At 32.3% G+C, this 18,362-nt stretch overlaps 2 protein-coding genes across 4 annotated transcripts in view; one reads left to right on the top strand and one right to left on the bottom strand.

Annotated features, from left to right (window-relative positions):
- Positions 1–7,621: 7,621 nt before the first annotated feature.
- On the bottom strand, positions 7,622–14,736 carry LOC106475113 (pre-mRNA-splicing factor SYF1-like). Of its 2 annotated transcripts, none has more exons than XM_013935815.2 (2): positions 14,697–14,736; positions 7,622–10,728 (listed from the first exon to the last, which is right to left on the bottom strand). In XM_013935815.2, the coding sequence occupies exon 2, from the start codon at positions 10,720–10,722 to the stop codon at positions 8,146–8,148; it is 2,577 nt and encodes an 858-aa protein (XP_013791269.1). In that variant the 5' UTR covers positions 10,723–10,728; positions 14,697–14,736; the 3' UTR covers positions 7,622–8,145. The 2 variants fall into 2 exon arrangements, with proteins under 2 accessions (XP_013791269.1, XP_022236048.1); XM_022380340.1 differs by lacking the exon at positions 14,697–14,736 and adding an exon at positions 14,483–14,565.
- Positions 14,737–14,960: 224 nt separating this feature from the next.
- LOC106475123 (V-type proton ATPase subunit d-like) overlaps positions 14,961–18,362 on the top strand; it is a 15,917-nt gene continuing 12,515 nt past the window's right edge. For both annotated transcript variants that reach the window (XR_002609199.1, XM_013935825.2), the window contains exons 1-3: positions 14,961–15,209; positions 15,550–15,721; positions 17,816–17,994. Coding sequence is in view for 1 of the 2 variants with exons in the window: in XM_013935825.2 (XP_013791279.1) it covers positions 15,089–15,209; positions 15,550–15,721; positions 17,816–17,994 (472 nt within the window). In the remaining variant the exon portion in view is untranslated. The remainder of the gene's footprint in view (positions 15,210–15,549; positions 15,722–17,815; positions 17,995–18,362) is intronic.

Consider the following 18,362-nt stretch of genomic DNA (forward strand, 5'->3'; position numbering starts at 1 on the left):
TAGTGTTTCTTAAGATAGGAACTAAATCATTAGCTTTAGTGAACAGTGGCTAGGAATAACTGTATAGTTTCTGTAATTCTAATGGAAAACATAATTACAAACTTTCATATATTTATGATCACTGCTTCTATAACTAAAAGCTTAATCATAAGTATTTGGGTAAGCCTGTATTAAGGACCTTATTCACTTCATGATAGAAACTCTTAAGTTCATAAAATAATTATAGAAAACTAATTCTTTAGTTGGTTAGAAGATCATGTAGTTTTAGTAAGTTTTGTGTTTAAAAAATGCAATCACAATATTTCTGATGCATGCTATGATGGTCTAATACTTTACTAATATTCTTTTGTAGGCCTTAGGAATTGACAGCTGCATTAGCTTATTTTAACATATTATTCTGGGTAATGATATTAAACCACTCAGAAATCCATTTAATGACAAATCATTCAGAAACACAGTGGTATAGTAAAATGATTATTAGTTGTATGGAATGAGGAGTTGTGAGCTTATCCTGTGACAGTATCATTGAGGTCATGCATGTTCTTCAGACATTTTGTTAATATATATCATTCATCCCAAATGAAAAAAACAAAACAAAAATGTTGTAAACCAAAAATTACCAGTATTGCTCCTGATGAAAAGTACCTACAGGCATGAATTTACCCTTCCAACATGGAGTTGTGCCACAAAAGATGGAAATCTGACTATAGCAAAGGTTATTACACAAACTTAAGTCTAAAGTGAAAGGTCAAAATTTTGCATAAGAAGGTTGTGAATCTCTGAATTATCCCCCTCCCAATTAAAGAAGTAAAATCCCTCTGCATAAGCAATCACACAATAATTCTGCTCCCAAATCATCAAAATAGTAGCCCGGTATTTAGTTGAAGAACAGTTTAATATGTAAACAGAATGCCTGGGCAGCTGACAGGTCATATGCTGTACAGTTCCCAGACGAAAGTCATCCTTCACAGCATATGATAGGAAATGTATATCAACAATTGCATACTACGAGTTCGTTTATGCATATACGTTGTACAGGTGGACCAAGTAAAGTAACTAATATTAACAATAAAGCCATCATATTGACATTTTGAGCACATTTTATACACAGCTAGTTATTATTTGCCATTTTGTAACATAATACTGCGAGGATCATTTTTATTTAAATGAGTGACACTACCAACATTATTGAAGGAAAATACTTTATTTTTATTAAAGCAATATTTTGACTGCTCTACTGCAGATGTCTTCATGCTTAAAATGAATGCAATTAAATAAGGAATTACACTTATTATAATACTGTCAGAATATTTATTTTGTTGTATTGTTACATGTATATGTAGTGTGATACATCATATGACAATAGTAATCACGAGGCTAAAAGAGAAATCAAACACCAAAGCTTATGTTCATTATAATTCTGTAATATATGTATATCAAAAGACCCTGAAACATGAGGACTTTGGAATAATTGAATATTATTCTTCAGGACTAAAAAGGGTAAAGGTTAAACATTGTAGGATCACATATGAAAAAAGTACGTGTTTTGTGAGCAGAAAGTGTTTATTTAAGTGGCTGTGAAAGCTGACCAACCCCAATTTAAGAAGGGTGTGTTATTAGGCAATTGAAATGTCAAGGGCACATGTTTAGCTCCAAGTAGCAAATTATGGAAGAGTATGATGAAAATAAAAATGTACTCTGTACACACAAAACTACTCCAGGGCTATCAATGCTAGCCATCCCATATTTTGAAGTCATAGACTAAAGGGAAGACAAATTGTCAACACTACCCACCATCAACTCATGGGCTACTCTAACTGAATAGTTGAATTTGACCATCACTCTTATAAAATACCCATGGCCCCAAAATGTAGTGTGCAATGTTTTTTTCGTGGTAATGGGGTACAAACATGGATCCACAGTTTGGCATGCTAACCACTGGGTTATTCTTGGCCCATATATAAAAAAAGAATAACAATGATAACTCAAGACTAAAGTAGAAAAAATAGAACAGTTTATTCTCAAATAAATAACATGAGAAAACAGAATATTTAAATGAGTAAAACACTTGTTTTCAGAAACCAAACTGTAAAAACATTAAAATTTCCATCAAAAACCTTCTTTTAAAACTATTTATTTTATTTATTCCACCCAAAAACTTAAATATTGCTAGGACCTAGAAGCACAATCAATAAGGAAAACAAAATTATCATCTTCGATGACGAGGAACCCACTTTGAGACTAGTAATGGCTGGAGACGGCTTGAATGGGTAATGAAGAAAAACTTTAATATAAGTTTAACATAACAGCAAATGTACAACGTTTCAACAAGGTTTTGATAATTACTAAAATTATCATCTCTAAAACTCTCTTTCAATGCTACTACTGGCTTTGAAATGTTGAAAAATGATAACTTAATTATATTTACAGATGACAAAGAAGAGTGCATAGTGATAATGGGAAAAAGTGGCTAATTAAATAAAACTAAAATCCATTTTAAAAAGCAATGCTGACAAAAGACAGCAGACTAACCCAACCCCAAAAGTTGTTAGAAATCTAATTAAACTACTAAATACTGAAAAACAAAAGAAACATCATCAAAACATCCCTAAACTGTTCTGATAATCACTTAAGTTGTGCCAGAATTTAAGGACTATCAAAAATTCATTAACCCATTGTTCAATGACAGTGACTTGATTTAATACATCAACCTACTGACAGTTGTTGTAACTCTGCTTATAAGTATCCCCTTGTATGACATAAGTAGCATCAAAGAATTCATCCTGGTAACAAAATACACCATTCTTGATAACAATGAAACTCTTGTTAGTCTTGATGTTGTAACCCTATACACAAGCATTCCAACAGATAAAGCTTTAAAGATGATCCAAAAGTGACTAACAGAAGACAAAAGTTTATCAGAGAGAACTTCATTATCTATTGAAACATTCTTATAAAACACTAACTTCAATATAATTTTTCATGGTCAATATTATGAACAAAAAAAGGCACCATACTGTCATGGGCTCACCAGTGTCCACCTCAGTATCCAACATATACCTGCCAGCATTTGAATACAACACCCTTAATTTGAGGAATATAAAACAGCTAAAAATCTATTCTAGTCACTTCATCCATAAATCCACAAAAAAAAATCAGAGTAAAAAGAACAAACCACAAAATGATAATCCTCACAGATTAACATGTAAAATGAATTTCAAAACAGGTTTCTAGAATATTTAGACAATTTAATATCAAAACATCTTAGAGACCACTCAAAAATCCAGAACAAATGCTGATAAAGCACTTTTATCAACAGACACAGTTTATGTGTGACACTAATATGTGGGAAATTCTACAGAGCTGAAACTTGGAGAATGTAACTACTCAATTAAAAGAACACATATTTTAGTAATAAAAATCTTAGTTCCATAATGCAGCTCCATAGCCAACTGTTGCCTAGAATCTGCCATCCAGACACTACAAATAACTTGAGAAAGCAAGAGCATAAAAAAAAAGAAGCCTTATTATTTATATTTCAACAAATACTTTGGGAATAGAGACAAAGGTGTTCAACTTTCAGAAGTACAGAAACCAATCCTAATTCAGTTTACAGAATAATGCAAACTGTGGAAAACAATATAAACATTGTTATATTTTATTATATACATGTTACAAAATGATAATGATCATAGTCATTGGTTTGTAATTTCTCTTTTGATTTCATATAATACAACTGTCACATATATCAAACTAGTTAATAGGTTTCTCAAAACAATTACTATATACATATGTAGCAATACAACAAAGTAGATATTCTGACATAAATGCAATCAAAACATGATTTTTTATTTAAATGCATGCTATGTAACATTCGTTTTTAAATCTGACAACTCTGTATGGAGTTGAAACATTGCTGTAATAAAAAAACTAGTTCCTGCCAGTAATTTAGTAAGTCTTACTCATTTAAAAACATGATTTCTCTTGATCATGAAAAATAAACGTAATACTGTTAAGACATTAACCTCATGTGCATTTATGCTTATAATCATTATTTCGTGGAATGATCTTAGTTACTTAGTTATCTTTCATTTCAGGTGTTTTGTTATTTTTAAGTTGGCATATTTAATATATGATGCATATTAATGAAAGCTTTGAAGGACATCACCTTAAGTTTGGCCACAATGATATTGTCACAGGGTAGACTGATAACACCTGACTTCATGCCAATAACACTTAAAATACTATATTTTGTTCTAGGTGTAAGCATTGGACTTGTCAATTTAAAAACATAACAAATCAGTGATAGTGAAGTGTTAAAAAATCATTATTATTAACTGGACTTTATGTATTTGATCTACGCATGTACTTAGTACTGCATACTTTTAAAGACAAACTAGTGTTAAAATTCAAAAAAGGACTTTATATATAAGAATATATTTTAATCTAGTTGTAAGCATGAGCTTCTCACTCTGTAAACATGAAAAAGCCAGTGTTAAAAATTTAGTATCATTAACTTAGTCTTTATGTATTTTTTTCTATTGGCATCATTACAAAATGTTTAAACTTTAATGGTAATGAAAACTAATAACTTAAAAATGAGTATTAGTTCACTACAATATATGTCTGTTATATGATATATCTATTGATTCTCTGGTAATGTTTCCTCTCCTAATGTGCTGGAAAATTGTCAGAAATGGTCCTGGAAAAGTCCTAGAATTATAATTTTCGACAATTTTATGAACTGTGTTGGGGGAGAACAACATATTCTGATTTGTGTGTTTAAACAAATGATGTTGTACTTGAATAAAGTAAAGAAAATATTTCTGTAAAATCTGAACAAAATTAAGAAGATGAATGGATGAATAACAAAACAGAACTAGAATATAAAAGTGTTCATATGCAAAAAATGAAGATAATATGACAGAAATAAAAAAGTACAGTCAAGATGCTTGACCATATGACAAACACCCAATGAAAGATTTCACCCTGAAATTTGGAACACTACTGTGTACCCACTCCTGGAAATGTTTCCTTTTTACTCACAGCTGTGCAAATATACTTTTTTTAATATATATCTAATTATACTCTCAAATAATTTAAAAGTTATACAACTACTCACGGAATCAATGGAACCACTGCACTTGATACCTCTTACTCTGAACACAGTTTCTTTGACTAAGGCCAATATTAACTTGAATGTGAGGAGACAACTGGCTTCTTAAACATCTTCTTTCGGAAGTTGGAATTCAATTCTATCTTTCATGACAAATCCAAAAGTATAGAAACCAGAACACGTTTCATTGGCTTGCTATTATAAACATCATTAGCACTATTTCACAACATCACATCTACTTATCAATTCTGAGATCTACCACTTCCCATGTTTAAAACAACATACTTATTGCAATCAGTTTGAGCAACCGCTCACAATGCTGCACTTTACTGAAAACAACAGCAAAAGAACATCAACTGCTGAGCATTTGGAAGTAAAACTTGACAACAACCTCTTTGCACTGAACAACAACAACCAGATGCTTCTACAACCAACCAATGATTTCTCTTTTGTGAAATTATTGTGAAGTTTTATGAGAGAAGTGTTGTTTACCAGCATATGAAGTCCAAACCAATGAAATACAGGATGAAATTGTGACCAATATGCTGGGTATGCTGCAGATACTCTATCAAGTAGAACATTTATCTTCAAAGATTAGTCAAATCAATGGGTGCAATACTATTTTGTAACCCTCTGAGCTATATTTTAACAAAGGACATGTCATATAATTTAGTAGATTATTTTCAGATCTAGATTTAGCCACTTACTTATGCCAGGAAAAAAAGTAGTTTTGTTGGTACTTCTGGTAAAACCTCACTACTGCTCAATCTCTAATATCTTAGGAGCGACATTCAGCTGCTCACCTGAGCCTACAAGTATTTCAACTGCAAAGCCAAGGTTAAACATTGAAACCTACGAACAGTTACCACCCTTCATGTAAACAAGTTGGTGTGCCTTATAGTATGATTGGACAAGAAAGTGGTATCTATCATGAAATATCTTTCAAGCATATCCACTTCTTCTTCCCAAATTTTTATGGAAGAACATAATGACAACTGCTCTAAATACATGCGCAAGGTAGCCCCTGTACCTCCAATTTTTAAGCCTACAACAACTGAGGGAAGGAATGACACAGTTGCCTTGTGGGACAACATGTGATCCCTCTGACCCCTATGTGTGGGTATATGAAGATCTTCTACTACATTTTTAATTCAGTCGTGATTAATGAGAAAAAAGGCTAAAGGACTGGGTAACATTGCTGCAGAAAGGAAATACACTTTGCAGTGATTACACATCTAGGAAATATGCAGCTGCCATGAGGTTAAATAACCAACCACTCCTGCTAAATCTCCTATTGAAGCTCCAGATCATTAAATTATGAAGTTGTCCCAGATCCAAGGAATGCACTCAACCGCAACCCAATGTATCACATGAAGGGCACAGAAAAGAACTCGTTGTACATGCAAAATACTGTGTTGCTACCCATGTGGTAAGGAGTACCTGAGGAAACATACTGACCCAGTTGACACTATTCCTTCATTTTCTCACATTCCTACTTTTACTGGTGTCAACTGTGCTGATTTGGAAGCCAACAATTCCTAAATTACTATTGCTTTATTAGCTCTGTGCTAGTCTCTGTTGGGTATTGCTCTAAATTAGAAATTTCTCTGTTAGATCATTGTACTGTTGCAGGTTTTGAATGTGCTTACTATTCCATAGTTGTTTGTCGTAGAATACAATCTACTCAATAGAAATGTATCAGAGATGTCATTATTGTGACAATTGATGAAAATAAACAGTTTGAGTCAATACTTTCCAAATACAGTATTAGGGAAGACCAGTGGAATGTACTGGAGTACTAGAAAGTTAGCTAATATCAAAGGGAAATAGAATTGTAACTGAGGTGAATGCAGAGGTGTGAAGAGAAAAAGTTTAGGAATGGTAAATTAGTGAGAAAAAAGCTATAGATCTATGAAACATGAAATATTTTGAATAAATTAATAATTCATGACATGATGAAATAGAATATAACTGAAACAATATATCAGGCATAACTGCAGTCAGGTAATATGTTCAAGAGTTGGTCAAAATACAATAAAATAACAATACTAGTACATAAGTTTAAAAGTTATGAGATTGACCAACCAATACCATAAAAAATTCAATTAATCTAAATGTATGTTTGTAAAATTTTGTTATAACTTTGGAAAGTAGAGATAAAAATCCAGTTCAAATGTTTGGAATGGATCAATAGGTGCTAATTGGCACTAATTCATCAACTGGGCCATAACTGGTTAAACAATAATTTCACAAAAAGTAAGCTGTAAATGGTATTTACTTACATAATGTTTTAAAACAATTCATAGGTGTTACTTAATACCTAGTTTTATGTGTAACAGATAATTAGTTGATGTAAATTATAATAGCTTTTAATTGTTTTTTAATTTACAGCATTTCTTTTGAAAAACAAATGAAAATAATGATAAGGGATCCTAAACACTCACTTTGTAATTACAACATTTAGAATATTTAAAAACCAAGTTTCAGCAGAGACAGACAACAAACTGGGGAAGATTCATATACCTTTTAATCATTGGACATTCTCATACAGACTGTATACTTCAAGGCAAGTTTATCATTCTTAGTAATAACTTACCACAAACAAATACAACTTCCTTTGTTAGTTTGAACATTATAAGCAATTTTCAGTATCTCATAAAACTATGATGTTAATTCTGTTTGTTTGAGAGTATTTACAGCAACACTAAAATAATTGAATCTGTTAAAAAAGTAAAAACTGTAGAATGAACTTGAGAGAACTAATGATGGTGATATAAAGTTAACAAATGTCATTTTGTAAAATCTGAAGTTGTATCTCTAAAGAATAAGCTATCATCATTCTAATTACATTGTGATTAGTCATTTCTTAGACTATCCACATTTATTTAAAATACTTTGTTTGTTAAATTAATTTCAGTTTTTTTTTTATCAGAATGACACCTGTATTACATTTCTTTATGATTTACCTTTTATTATTTCTTAGTATTTGCATATTGCAATAAGAGAAAACCTCAATATTATTGTTATCTTTAATCATCATCATCATCATGATCTTTCTTTAAACCAGCAAACACTTCTGTTGGAACAGATCTTCTTTCTACTTGAACTTCTTCCACATTCTCTTCTTCATCTGTATCAAAATCATCATCAATGTTAATTTCTTCAGGATTGGTTGTTTTACTCAATTCTGCAAGCTCCTCCTCAGCAGCATTTGTTCCTCCACGGACAAACATTATATCCTTTCTTCCAGGCATATGTGGCTGATCATTTTGGGCTTCCTGGGCAAGTGCCTTAGCTTTAGCCTCAAGCTGCTGCATACTGTTTTCTGGCAAGTTCTCAGGAATTTGTCCAGCAGCAGCAGCTGCAGCATTCAGCATCTGTGCAGACATGAAGTTCACCTGAGTGTTATAGGTTGCTTGGACACTTCTCTTAATGCGCAACATTTCTCTCACAGTGTCTTCATTGCCGTGACGAACCTCAAAGTCTTTCCAAGTCTGCCAGAAGTCTACAGTTGTTCTGGGGTCGCACATCTGGCTACAGTGAGCATAAATGGCTCTTGCACGATCTATCTCCCCAAGTTTTTGCTCAAGATCTGCAAACCTCAAACACATTTGTTGAGCATAATGATCTGGTAATCCCTCAATAGCTTTCTCATATATCTGGCGTGTATAAGTCACTCCATAGATTTCGGCAGCTTTCTTAATGTAAATGTTGAACATCTCAAACTGTTCATCAGGTTCTACTGCTCGGGTTGACCTGTCATAAATAGCCATAGCATGGCGGGCAAGTCCATGTTCTTCTTCAAGTTTCGCATATAGTAAATAAATAGATTTTGCAAACTTGGCTGGACAGCCATCTAAGCATTGCTCAAAAAGATCTCGAGCTCGTTCTAATTTTTGCCCACCATAACGTTTTAAAAATTTTGACAGATAGGTTTTCCAGATGTCATACACATTGGGCCATTTAAAGAGAGCAATGCCTTTTTCATAGGCTTTGAATGCTTCTTCAAAATAACTATTTTCTTCAAGAAACAAGCCATAGTTAATGATGATTTGGGGTGTTGCTATTTTGAGGTCAATAATACGGTCATATACAGCTTTAGTTGACTTAAAAGTACCAAAACTCTCTTCTAAATCAGCATACATGGACCATACTTTTAAACATTTGTATAACCGAGACTGCACAGGTTCTGTAGTGTCATTATATGCAACTTTTATGGGTGGAGCAGCAGTTGCTTTTTCCATGAGCTTTAAAGAACCCTCATAATTTTCATGTCTCAGTTCCATCTCTGCCCATTCACACCACACAGCTGCTAAATCTACAACTTTAGTGTAAGCAACGTGAGTTCCTTTTTCAAAGATGACTCTAGCATCTTCAATTTGCCCATTTTCTTCATAAAACTTAGCAAATGAAACCCAAAGTTGATAAAGTTTTCCTGTGGCCAACTTGGGGTCTACTGTCTGAACTGCCTCAGTGAAAACATTCACTATTTCTCTTGGTTTCCCTTCAAGAAGTTTTACACGTTTTTGCCATTCATGAACATTATGAGGATTCTGACGAAGCAGCACACTGTTCAACAGTAATGGTCTCCTATCCATTAAGTCTTCAAATCGAGCCAGCCTTAACTCTAATTCGAGCTCATCATCCTCTTCTATTGAGTTGGAATTAACCGTAGTTTCCATTTTTGCACTGATTAGCCTTTCTTCAAACTGAGCATAGGCATCAAAAACTTGTGTAAAATCTCTGACAGTCAAAACTGTTTGGATGGCTTCCTCATAGATGTCTCGAGCTCTCTCAAAGTTTCCACTCCGAATATAGTAATCTGCTAATGAGTTCCATAACTTACCAAGCTGGTCAGTGTACCGTTGAAGCCCTCCACGAATGATAGAGTCTGCTTTTAATGAGTGAACCTTATCAGGATTTTTTGATATCAGATCACATAATTCATTCCACATCTGGTGCTTGGACTTCCCCTCTTTTGAAACAAAATCTTCATTATTAACCAACTCTGCCAACTTGAGTGCTGCTTCATCCAACCGACCCTGTGAACGGAGATATTCAATGTACTCTTCTGTGTTTTCAGGAGTTAACTTTAAGTATCGTCTGTATACTCTGACTGCTGTTTCTGGAATTTCATGTTTTTTTACAAAAGAAAGGTACAGAGGCCAAATTCTGTGGTGCTGAGTAATCGGAAGAGCACGTAAAGCACGATCAAAAACTCGTCGCGTTCTTGTTATCTTGCATTGATCTATAAGAAACTGACAATAATCAAGCCATATTCTAGGCATCTTATGCATGAACACAAGGGCACGTTCAAATGCAAAATTCACATCTTCATATGATGGATCTATTATGCAATGATTTTTCACTTGGTTTTTCCTAAGTTTTAGATAATTGTACCATAACTTGTAGCTTCCAGGTAACTCTTTAAGAGCTCTTTCATAGATTACATTTATGGCTTGTTTTGAGGCATCTTTCTTAAATTCTATATATCTCATCCAGTGTTTTACAGAAAAAGGGTTTCTTAAAATCTCCTCTTCATATGGCAGGTCTTCTTCACTGAAGACCAGATCTGAACTCAAAGCTGACTTCATTTCTAGTACCATAAAAACCTGTTAAAAAAAATCAATATTATACACACTAAAACTATCTTCATGAAGATGTATGACTATAAGCTAGCTTTTTTTAACCTGCTACATGGTACTTATAATTGAAATACAATACCAAGCTAAATAGTATCTGCAGAAACTAGAAAGACAGAGAAACATTATTATCTGAACTAACTGTAAAAACACACACACATTAAAATTCAGTTGTGGAAAAATTCCTAATTTAAATAAAATATATTAAATCATATAAAAATAATAATATATATACACACATACATAAATATTCTCTATCACATGAATCTGAAGCATGATGAAAAAGATACACTCATACTGTAAAAGAACAGAAGATACAAGTAATGATAAAAGATGGGTCAACTTGAAGTCACCTGAAGGCTTCCAATCACCAAGAAAACAATAAAATATAGTCTTTACTAACTATGAGTTCATATAACTATGCCTTGATAACCTTAAAATGGAACATCCTTCAACAGACTGTTCCACACAATGATCACTAATAGGAATGACACAATTTTGTCTGAAAACAACCATATATCTAGGTTAATATTCATTTGCTATAAGAAAAGAACTTTATGTCATTTATAATCAGGAATTATTCTAAAGGCATTTCTATATTCCCCTATAGTAAAGCCAACACTAAAAACTATTATTCTACAAAAAGCCTAAAAACATTACTAAAAGTATAAACACAAAAGTCTCTCTTGAAATAATTTAACAAACAAATTCCAGTATGCAGTAAGTTGTTTTTTGCTTTCAAACCAAAATCAAACACATGTCAAAAGACTTTAAAGTCTCACACAAAAAAACAACAAAATTTTTTGTCTATAAGCAGCCATTTTAAATAAAGAGTTGTGGGTTTGAACCATAATATTTGAAAGTTCACTGAATGTGGTAAATTTCAGGTAATTAAATCTCTGTCTTTAAAAAGAAAAGATTTGGAGATGTACAAGTAGGTAATTAAATGCTTATTAGTTTGATTTCTCCTTGACAGATCATTTAGAAAGGCATCATAAAAGTTTGAATTTAATAAATGGTACCTAGTGAGGTTTTAAAAAGGATATTTCTGTATTAAAATGCATTGTGAGTTGTATAGGACTTTTATTTTCTTGTGGATGTGGTCACATTGGTTGAGGCATATTTGGACTTTTAAAACCAGAGAGAATCCTCAATAGCTGTGGCATGTGAACTTCTTTTAGGCAGGATTAGAATAAATTAATCTATAAGGCCTTTTTTTATTAGCTATATTTTTGTACATCAGCAATACTAAGCATGAGTGACCCATTTCCATGTGATTCTTAAGAAGAATAGAGTCGTACATTAACTAACTGTATACACATGCTCTGATTTTAAGTTGTTTTTATGAGAACACAATTATCCAAGTATAACTTTTTTATACATTTGTAAAAAACAAAACACAGATTAATTTTGAAATATATTTCAGATATATCTTCAAAATATAAAAAGGTCTTATTCTCACTACTAGTTATATGTGTGTACTAACAATATAAACTACACTAATATTTAGAAAAAATAGATCTTACAAAGTGTCTATCATTGTGATCTTTGTTCAACCTCATCCTACTGTTTACTTGAAACATTTTGCACAGACTGTTTCAGAATGTATTACAGCAGAAGAAATAAGAACACAACAACTGTTATTAACTCCTAGCATGAACTCTTTGCCATGACTGACCGAGAATGCATCATGTGGTATGAAACATTTTTCAACATTGAATTGAAAGCTGGGCAACAAATAACATCAATGTTGACCACTTGTCAAGGCGATTGTCATATACATATGCATGATGTCATTTTTTGCCCTCATAACCAGTCAATAATTGTTCAATGTAATATTCCACTATACTGAAGGACAAAAAACAAATGTTCTAATAAAAGTATGAAAAGTAACATTAAACATTTACTTGAATATCAAGTAAATGGAAGTTACTGAAGTATGAAGAGTAAGCATAGTGTCACATTTGTGACTTATTTCTACCACCTTGATGGTCATTGTTTATGAGACAGAACACTGAAAACAAGTTTTAACACTGATGGTATGCAGTTATATATTTAGGGTTTAGAATTTTAGAATATAATTTGTTTACTTTTTTTGTAAGGGGAGACTTGGTATTGTGAAAAATATTCAGATGTTATTGTTAGTGAAACTCTAAAGTTCTCTGGTGTGCTTCAAACACAGTGAAGAGAGTGAATGACTTTTTGCCATTTAGTTCTATTGTATTCATAGAAGTTTTGGATTAAGAAGGAGAAAGCTACTGCATTATAAGATTCTGGTGAGGCCTCATTTGATGCACTGTTCATAGTTTTGGTATCTTACTTATTTTAATGGTATTTTTTATGAGTGACACTATCATAAAAACAAACAAGTTAAAGCCTGCAATAACTTTCTGCTAAATTTCTTCAAGGTTTTAGAATAAATTTCATCAGGGGCAAACACCTTGTTCAAACTACTGCATTTTGAGTGATAGGCAATAAGATTATCTTTTCTTTTTTTTTATTCTATTTCTTATGCTCAAGATTTCCCCAAATATATCTAAAACAGTTTCTTCTTCAACATAAACAAATATTCAGTAAAAAATCCTCCCCACCATTAAAGAAATCAGTCAGCTTGGGAATATCTTCTTTTCTTTATTAACCATGGTACGAGTATTTTTTCTTTTTGAGATTTCAGACACAACATAACCTTCCTCTAATATAGTTCTCTTAAAGATTTCTTAAAGGGCTAATTTTATCTCTGACACTATTTATTGTTAATGTTAAAATACACTGTGCATAAGGCACATACAATAACAATTTAAAATAAAAATATGACAAATACAGATAATATGATTAAATACATTGATACAAGCTCACTGAACTTTTAAAATGATTCTAAAACTTTTTCAACATCCTTCATTTTCTGGCATCTGGTGCTTACTCATGTAATGATCATAGAAAAAGTGTACAAAAGCATAAAGGAGCACCTTAAGACATTTTTAATAATACCTCATATGAACACTTCCTGAGCATTGCACCCATCTTCTTAAGTAAAAAATATATGAAAGGACCAGTTTTCTAAAGCCTGCAACTGTAAAAAGTACTAACACAATTTCTTTACAGTCATTGCTATTGGCACTGACAGAATTGTGGCAACAAAAGCCACTGACTTACTATTTCAACTGACCAGTGGCAGTCACGCTAAAGGAAAGCTATTGACACCTAAATCAACAGTTTACATTACCTCCCCTCATTAACCCCAAAAGTTCATGAGATTTGTCAGAAAATGGACGACTTTGGTTGTTATTATCTGATTGTAGCAGAAGAATAGCAACAGATACTTATTGGGACAGCCTTTTCTTCTTTTAGGTAATTTAAAATTAGTCTAGATCACTTTACTTGTGTAGATTGTCAGTACATTTATCGTTGTTTTAATTGCCACCTCTTATCGGTGTCAATAGCCACTTTGTTTTCTTAATTGTAGATTTTTCTTAAGGCCATATATACAACAGCCACAATGCACTGTAGTTGTACTGATATTTCTTTAACTCATTACTGTGACTGTGAGATTCTACAGTGACCTTAAGATTTTAACATATGCTTGCTATAGTTTTACGTCTGACGTTACTTAATTCTAGATTCTATCAATATCACTGCTAGTGCTACTGCTGGTACTAGTGTTAATGTCACACCACACACCCATACATCATATTGCCAAGTAAGTATCGTATTCATAGTAACTTAACTTCTTAAGTTGAGACTTAAGGTTATTTCCATTCGGTTAACTTTGGGTTAAGCCTAACTTCTACTTGTGTATAGTGAAAACTTTCTCCTATTTTCGCTATCTTAATATGCGAATAGATTATCATTAAAAATAACTACCTTTTATTAAACAAAACAAATAAGTTATTATAATACTCAAACAATGCTTTAGTTTTTGATTTATTTCAAAACATTACCTTACGATTCTTCCTTGACACTTACTGCCATCTATTAAACATATACAATTCTTAGCTATTGGAAGACTACATAATTTTCAATATAGTTTGAGAATACTCGTCAGCATAGTAATATTGTAGGCAATTTCAGTGAAAAATCGGCAATGATTTAAAACTTTAATAAAATGAATAATGTAAAATTAATTTTTAATAAACTATGAAATTAATATGAAAAGGATCTTACAAAAAACTTTAGTTTACATTTTGCACACTAGAGAGCGTATATTTTGTCATGTGAAATTCGTTTGATAAGTGATACTGAGAGTGAGAAGGGCTATTCTAATTGTATTTAGCATTTGCTTTGTTATTATAAAAAAATTAATAGTACTTTGTTGTTATTGAAAAATAGCGTAATGTCAGATTTGTATTTTAACATCGAAAGTGGTTACCTAGAAGGTTTGGTTAGAGGGTTCAAATCAGGAATCCTGAAGCATACAGAGTACTTAAATCTTGTTCAATGTGAAACTTTAGAAGGTAAGGACAGTCAGAGAAAATTTGATTTCTAATGTTCTAAACTTCTAATTTTTATGTGGTTAAATAGTAAAAATATTAAAAGATTTAAGTGAACTATGTCCATTGTATATCTGTTAATGTTATTTGGATTTCAAAGATTTATCAATTTGATTTATTTTCTTTTAATCTTTATTAAATTTAGTTTTTATTAAGTTAAATTCCAGTTCCATGAAAAGTTTCTAAATAAGCTATGATGCTGTTAGTTTTACTCACTTACAAGCTGTTTTTGCATGTTTTAACATTTTCTTAATGAGCAACATGCATCTATTAGGTTAATTATACAGTATTTTTGTTTCTGCAGATCTTAAGTTGCATCTGCAAAGTACTGACTATGGTAACTTTCTGGCCAATGAACCGAGTCCTCTTACAGTATCAGTTATTGATGATAAACTTCGAGAGAAATTGGTAATAGAGTTTCGACATTTGAGAAACCATTCAGTGGAACCATTGTCAACATTCTTAGACTTTATCACGTATGTAACTAAAACTTAATCTTTGGTCACAGTATAAATGTTAAATGGCAACCTATGTGGTAAATTGATGCTCGTGTTTATAGTTCCTTGAGCTTCTCAGTGTAATATTGTGATTATATTAGCATAACACAGAGCTCTTGTGCTTAAGTGGGAAAGCAATGATCTGACTGTAAACTTGATTTGCTTTTGTTCAAATAAAACTGGGCTCAGTCTGTTTGGTGACCTTTATCAGTGACACCAAAATGGGGTGGATTAAAATCAGAAGCGAAAGATTAGTTTTTAAGTTTAACAAGACTAGCATAAAATATTCTCTCTCTGCTGCAGGGCTCAAAGGCCCTCTCATGATTCACAGAGCCCATAGTACCAATCAAGCTCCTCTATTATCTGCAATTATTTCTACAGCTACACCAAGGGGGAAGGATCTGCACCTCCAAAACAAATACCATTAGGATACCTGCTGATGGTACCTGAGTATGTGCCTAGTCCTGCTATCTTGTGACTGGGGTATGAACACAGTTTCAAACATGGTTCCCCTGAAATCCTGGGAGGCTAGGAACACAATATTTGATACAAGGTTCAAGTTCAACAACCCAGATAACCTACTCCTAGACATAATTTCTGGGTGACCTCCTGAGGGAGGAGTTTTCAGACTTGGCTCTAGGATAGGTGATCCTACACAACTTTACTTTAGGCTTATTATACCAACACTCACTACACTTATAAGTTTTCCAGGCACCCTCTTCCCTCATAGCCCCCTTGCACCCTGTCATTAAAATCATAATAGGCAGACAGTAATCAAACTATTCTATCTGGATAAATGCATTTTAGCTTTTATGATTCCTACTATTTTGAGAAATCAAGTGTGATGTGACACACAGGCTTTTATATAGGTTAGATATATTTCTTTGCTCTCTAAGTATAAATAGAACATATAAACATTTATAAATTGCACTGTGAGAATGAAAAAGTAGCAAATGGCTCTTTAAGGTCAGCTGTATTAGTTTCTGAAGGATAGTCTTACAGCCACTTAAAACTAAAAGTACCTTTCTTCATACAGATATTTAGTACATTTCACATTATCAGGCAAACCAGTGCAATAGTTAACTATCATAAGATGAAACTCAGTTTGCCTAAAAATATGTTTAAATTAGACATCTTTGTTATTTCTCTACCACACAGGTTTATGTTACCAATCTTATCAATCGTGAACTTGGATTATTAATAGGTAGACTGTTCAGACTCCCACATGGTTTTGAATGCTTTCAACATATCACCTCCTTTTGTTTTTGCCAACATTAATTATGTATTCATAAAACAAACACATTGCTACTGCTAATGACCTGTGACATCCTAAGTACATCTTGTGAAATTCCCAGTCACACATTTTTAGCTGATTAGACTCTACAGAGTTCTTAAAAATTTTCGATATTCTTAATCATACTAATGCATTTTGAATGATAGATGATAAGATCTTCATTGTTTTTTTTTCAAAAGAAACAGAATCCATCAGTAAGATTTTTTTGTTCAGTTGTTTGAAAAATATTTAAGATAGATTCAGAAGCATTACAAATAAGAAAGAAGATAAGAAAAAAAAGTAATATCCTCAAGTGTTGATAAGAGATTTTAAATGAACAAATGACAGAAGGGCAGTCACCTGAGTTTATTTGTACTTACATACCATTTTTTGATTTATCCGTTCAGATGTCTTTTCTGTTTTTTACATTATAACACAGCTTATAAAAAGAATCAACAGTTCCACATAAATCAGTTAAAATGAGAATTACAATAGGCTAGTCAGGTTGTCTAGAATGTTTTTGGACCTAGTAAAGATGTATAAATATGTGGAGATTTTGATGGTGTAAGTTTTCTACATTTTTTTCTAATGTTTAATGAAATTACTGTTAAATTTATTAGTATATAAAATGATTTTCTTTTTTTTGTACTTTTAAACTTTATTTGTGGTACATTTCATCTTTTTCAGAAATGCAATAATTTTGATTTATTCTATTTGATAAAACAGTTGTACAGTCATTTTTATGTTTGGAACTTTCTTCCTAAATATTTTCTTGAAGAATCCTATTTGGTGCTTTTCAGATACAGTTACATGATTGACAACATAATCTTGCTGATCACAGGTACTCTTCACCAAAGACCAATATCTGAGCTTATTTCTAAGTGTAATCCACTTGGGAGCTTTGATCAGATGGAAGCCATTCATATTGCTTCAACACCAGCTGAGCTATACAATGCTGTTTTAGTAGACACACCACTTGGTAGATTTCTAATTTTTATATAATGATTGTGTTCTCAGAACTGTGTAATGTAGTATTAGTAAGTTGGTGTTTTAGAAGGTACTCTAGTTGGTTCTACATGCACTACAATGTCTTATATTGGTACTTTAGTAAATTCTAGTCTTAGTCTTTCAGTGCTTCCCACTATAAATAACTTCATTATTATTAAACCTTTTGATCATCTCATTCCTAATTACAAGCAGCCTATTGATCTAATCTATTGGAGATTTTTATTTGAATGTTGACCGAATGTGCATTTACTGTATTAACTTACCACTGTGCATCCTTGTAAGCCCAGCAGTCTCATTCTTTACTTCCTTCAAAGCAACCTTTACTATAACTCTACTAGC

Source organism: Limulus polyphemus, unplaced genomic scaffold (genome assembly GCF_000517525.1).
Source record: "Limulus polyphemus unplaced genomic scaffold, Limulus_polyphemus-2.1.2 Scaffold144, whole genome shotgun sequence".
NCBI classification, from domain to species: domain Eukaryota; kingdom Metazoa; phylum Arthropoda; class Merostomata; order Xiphosura; family Limulidae; genus Limulus; species Limulus polyphemus.

Coding starts and splice junctions, on each gene's coding strand:
- LOC106475113 (XM_013935815.2), bottom strand. CDS start 10,722: ATGGTACTAGAAATGAAGTCAGCTTTGAGTTCAGATCTGGTCTTCAGT.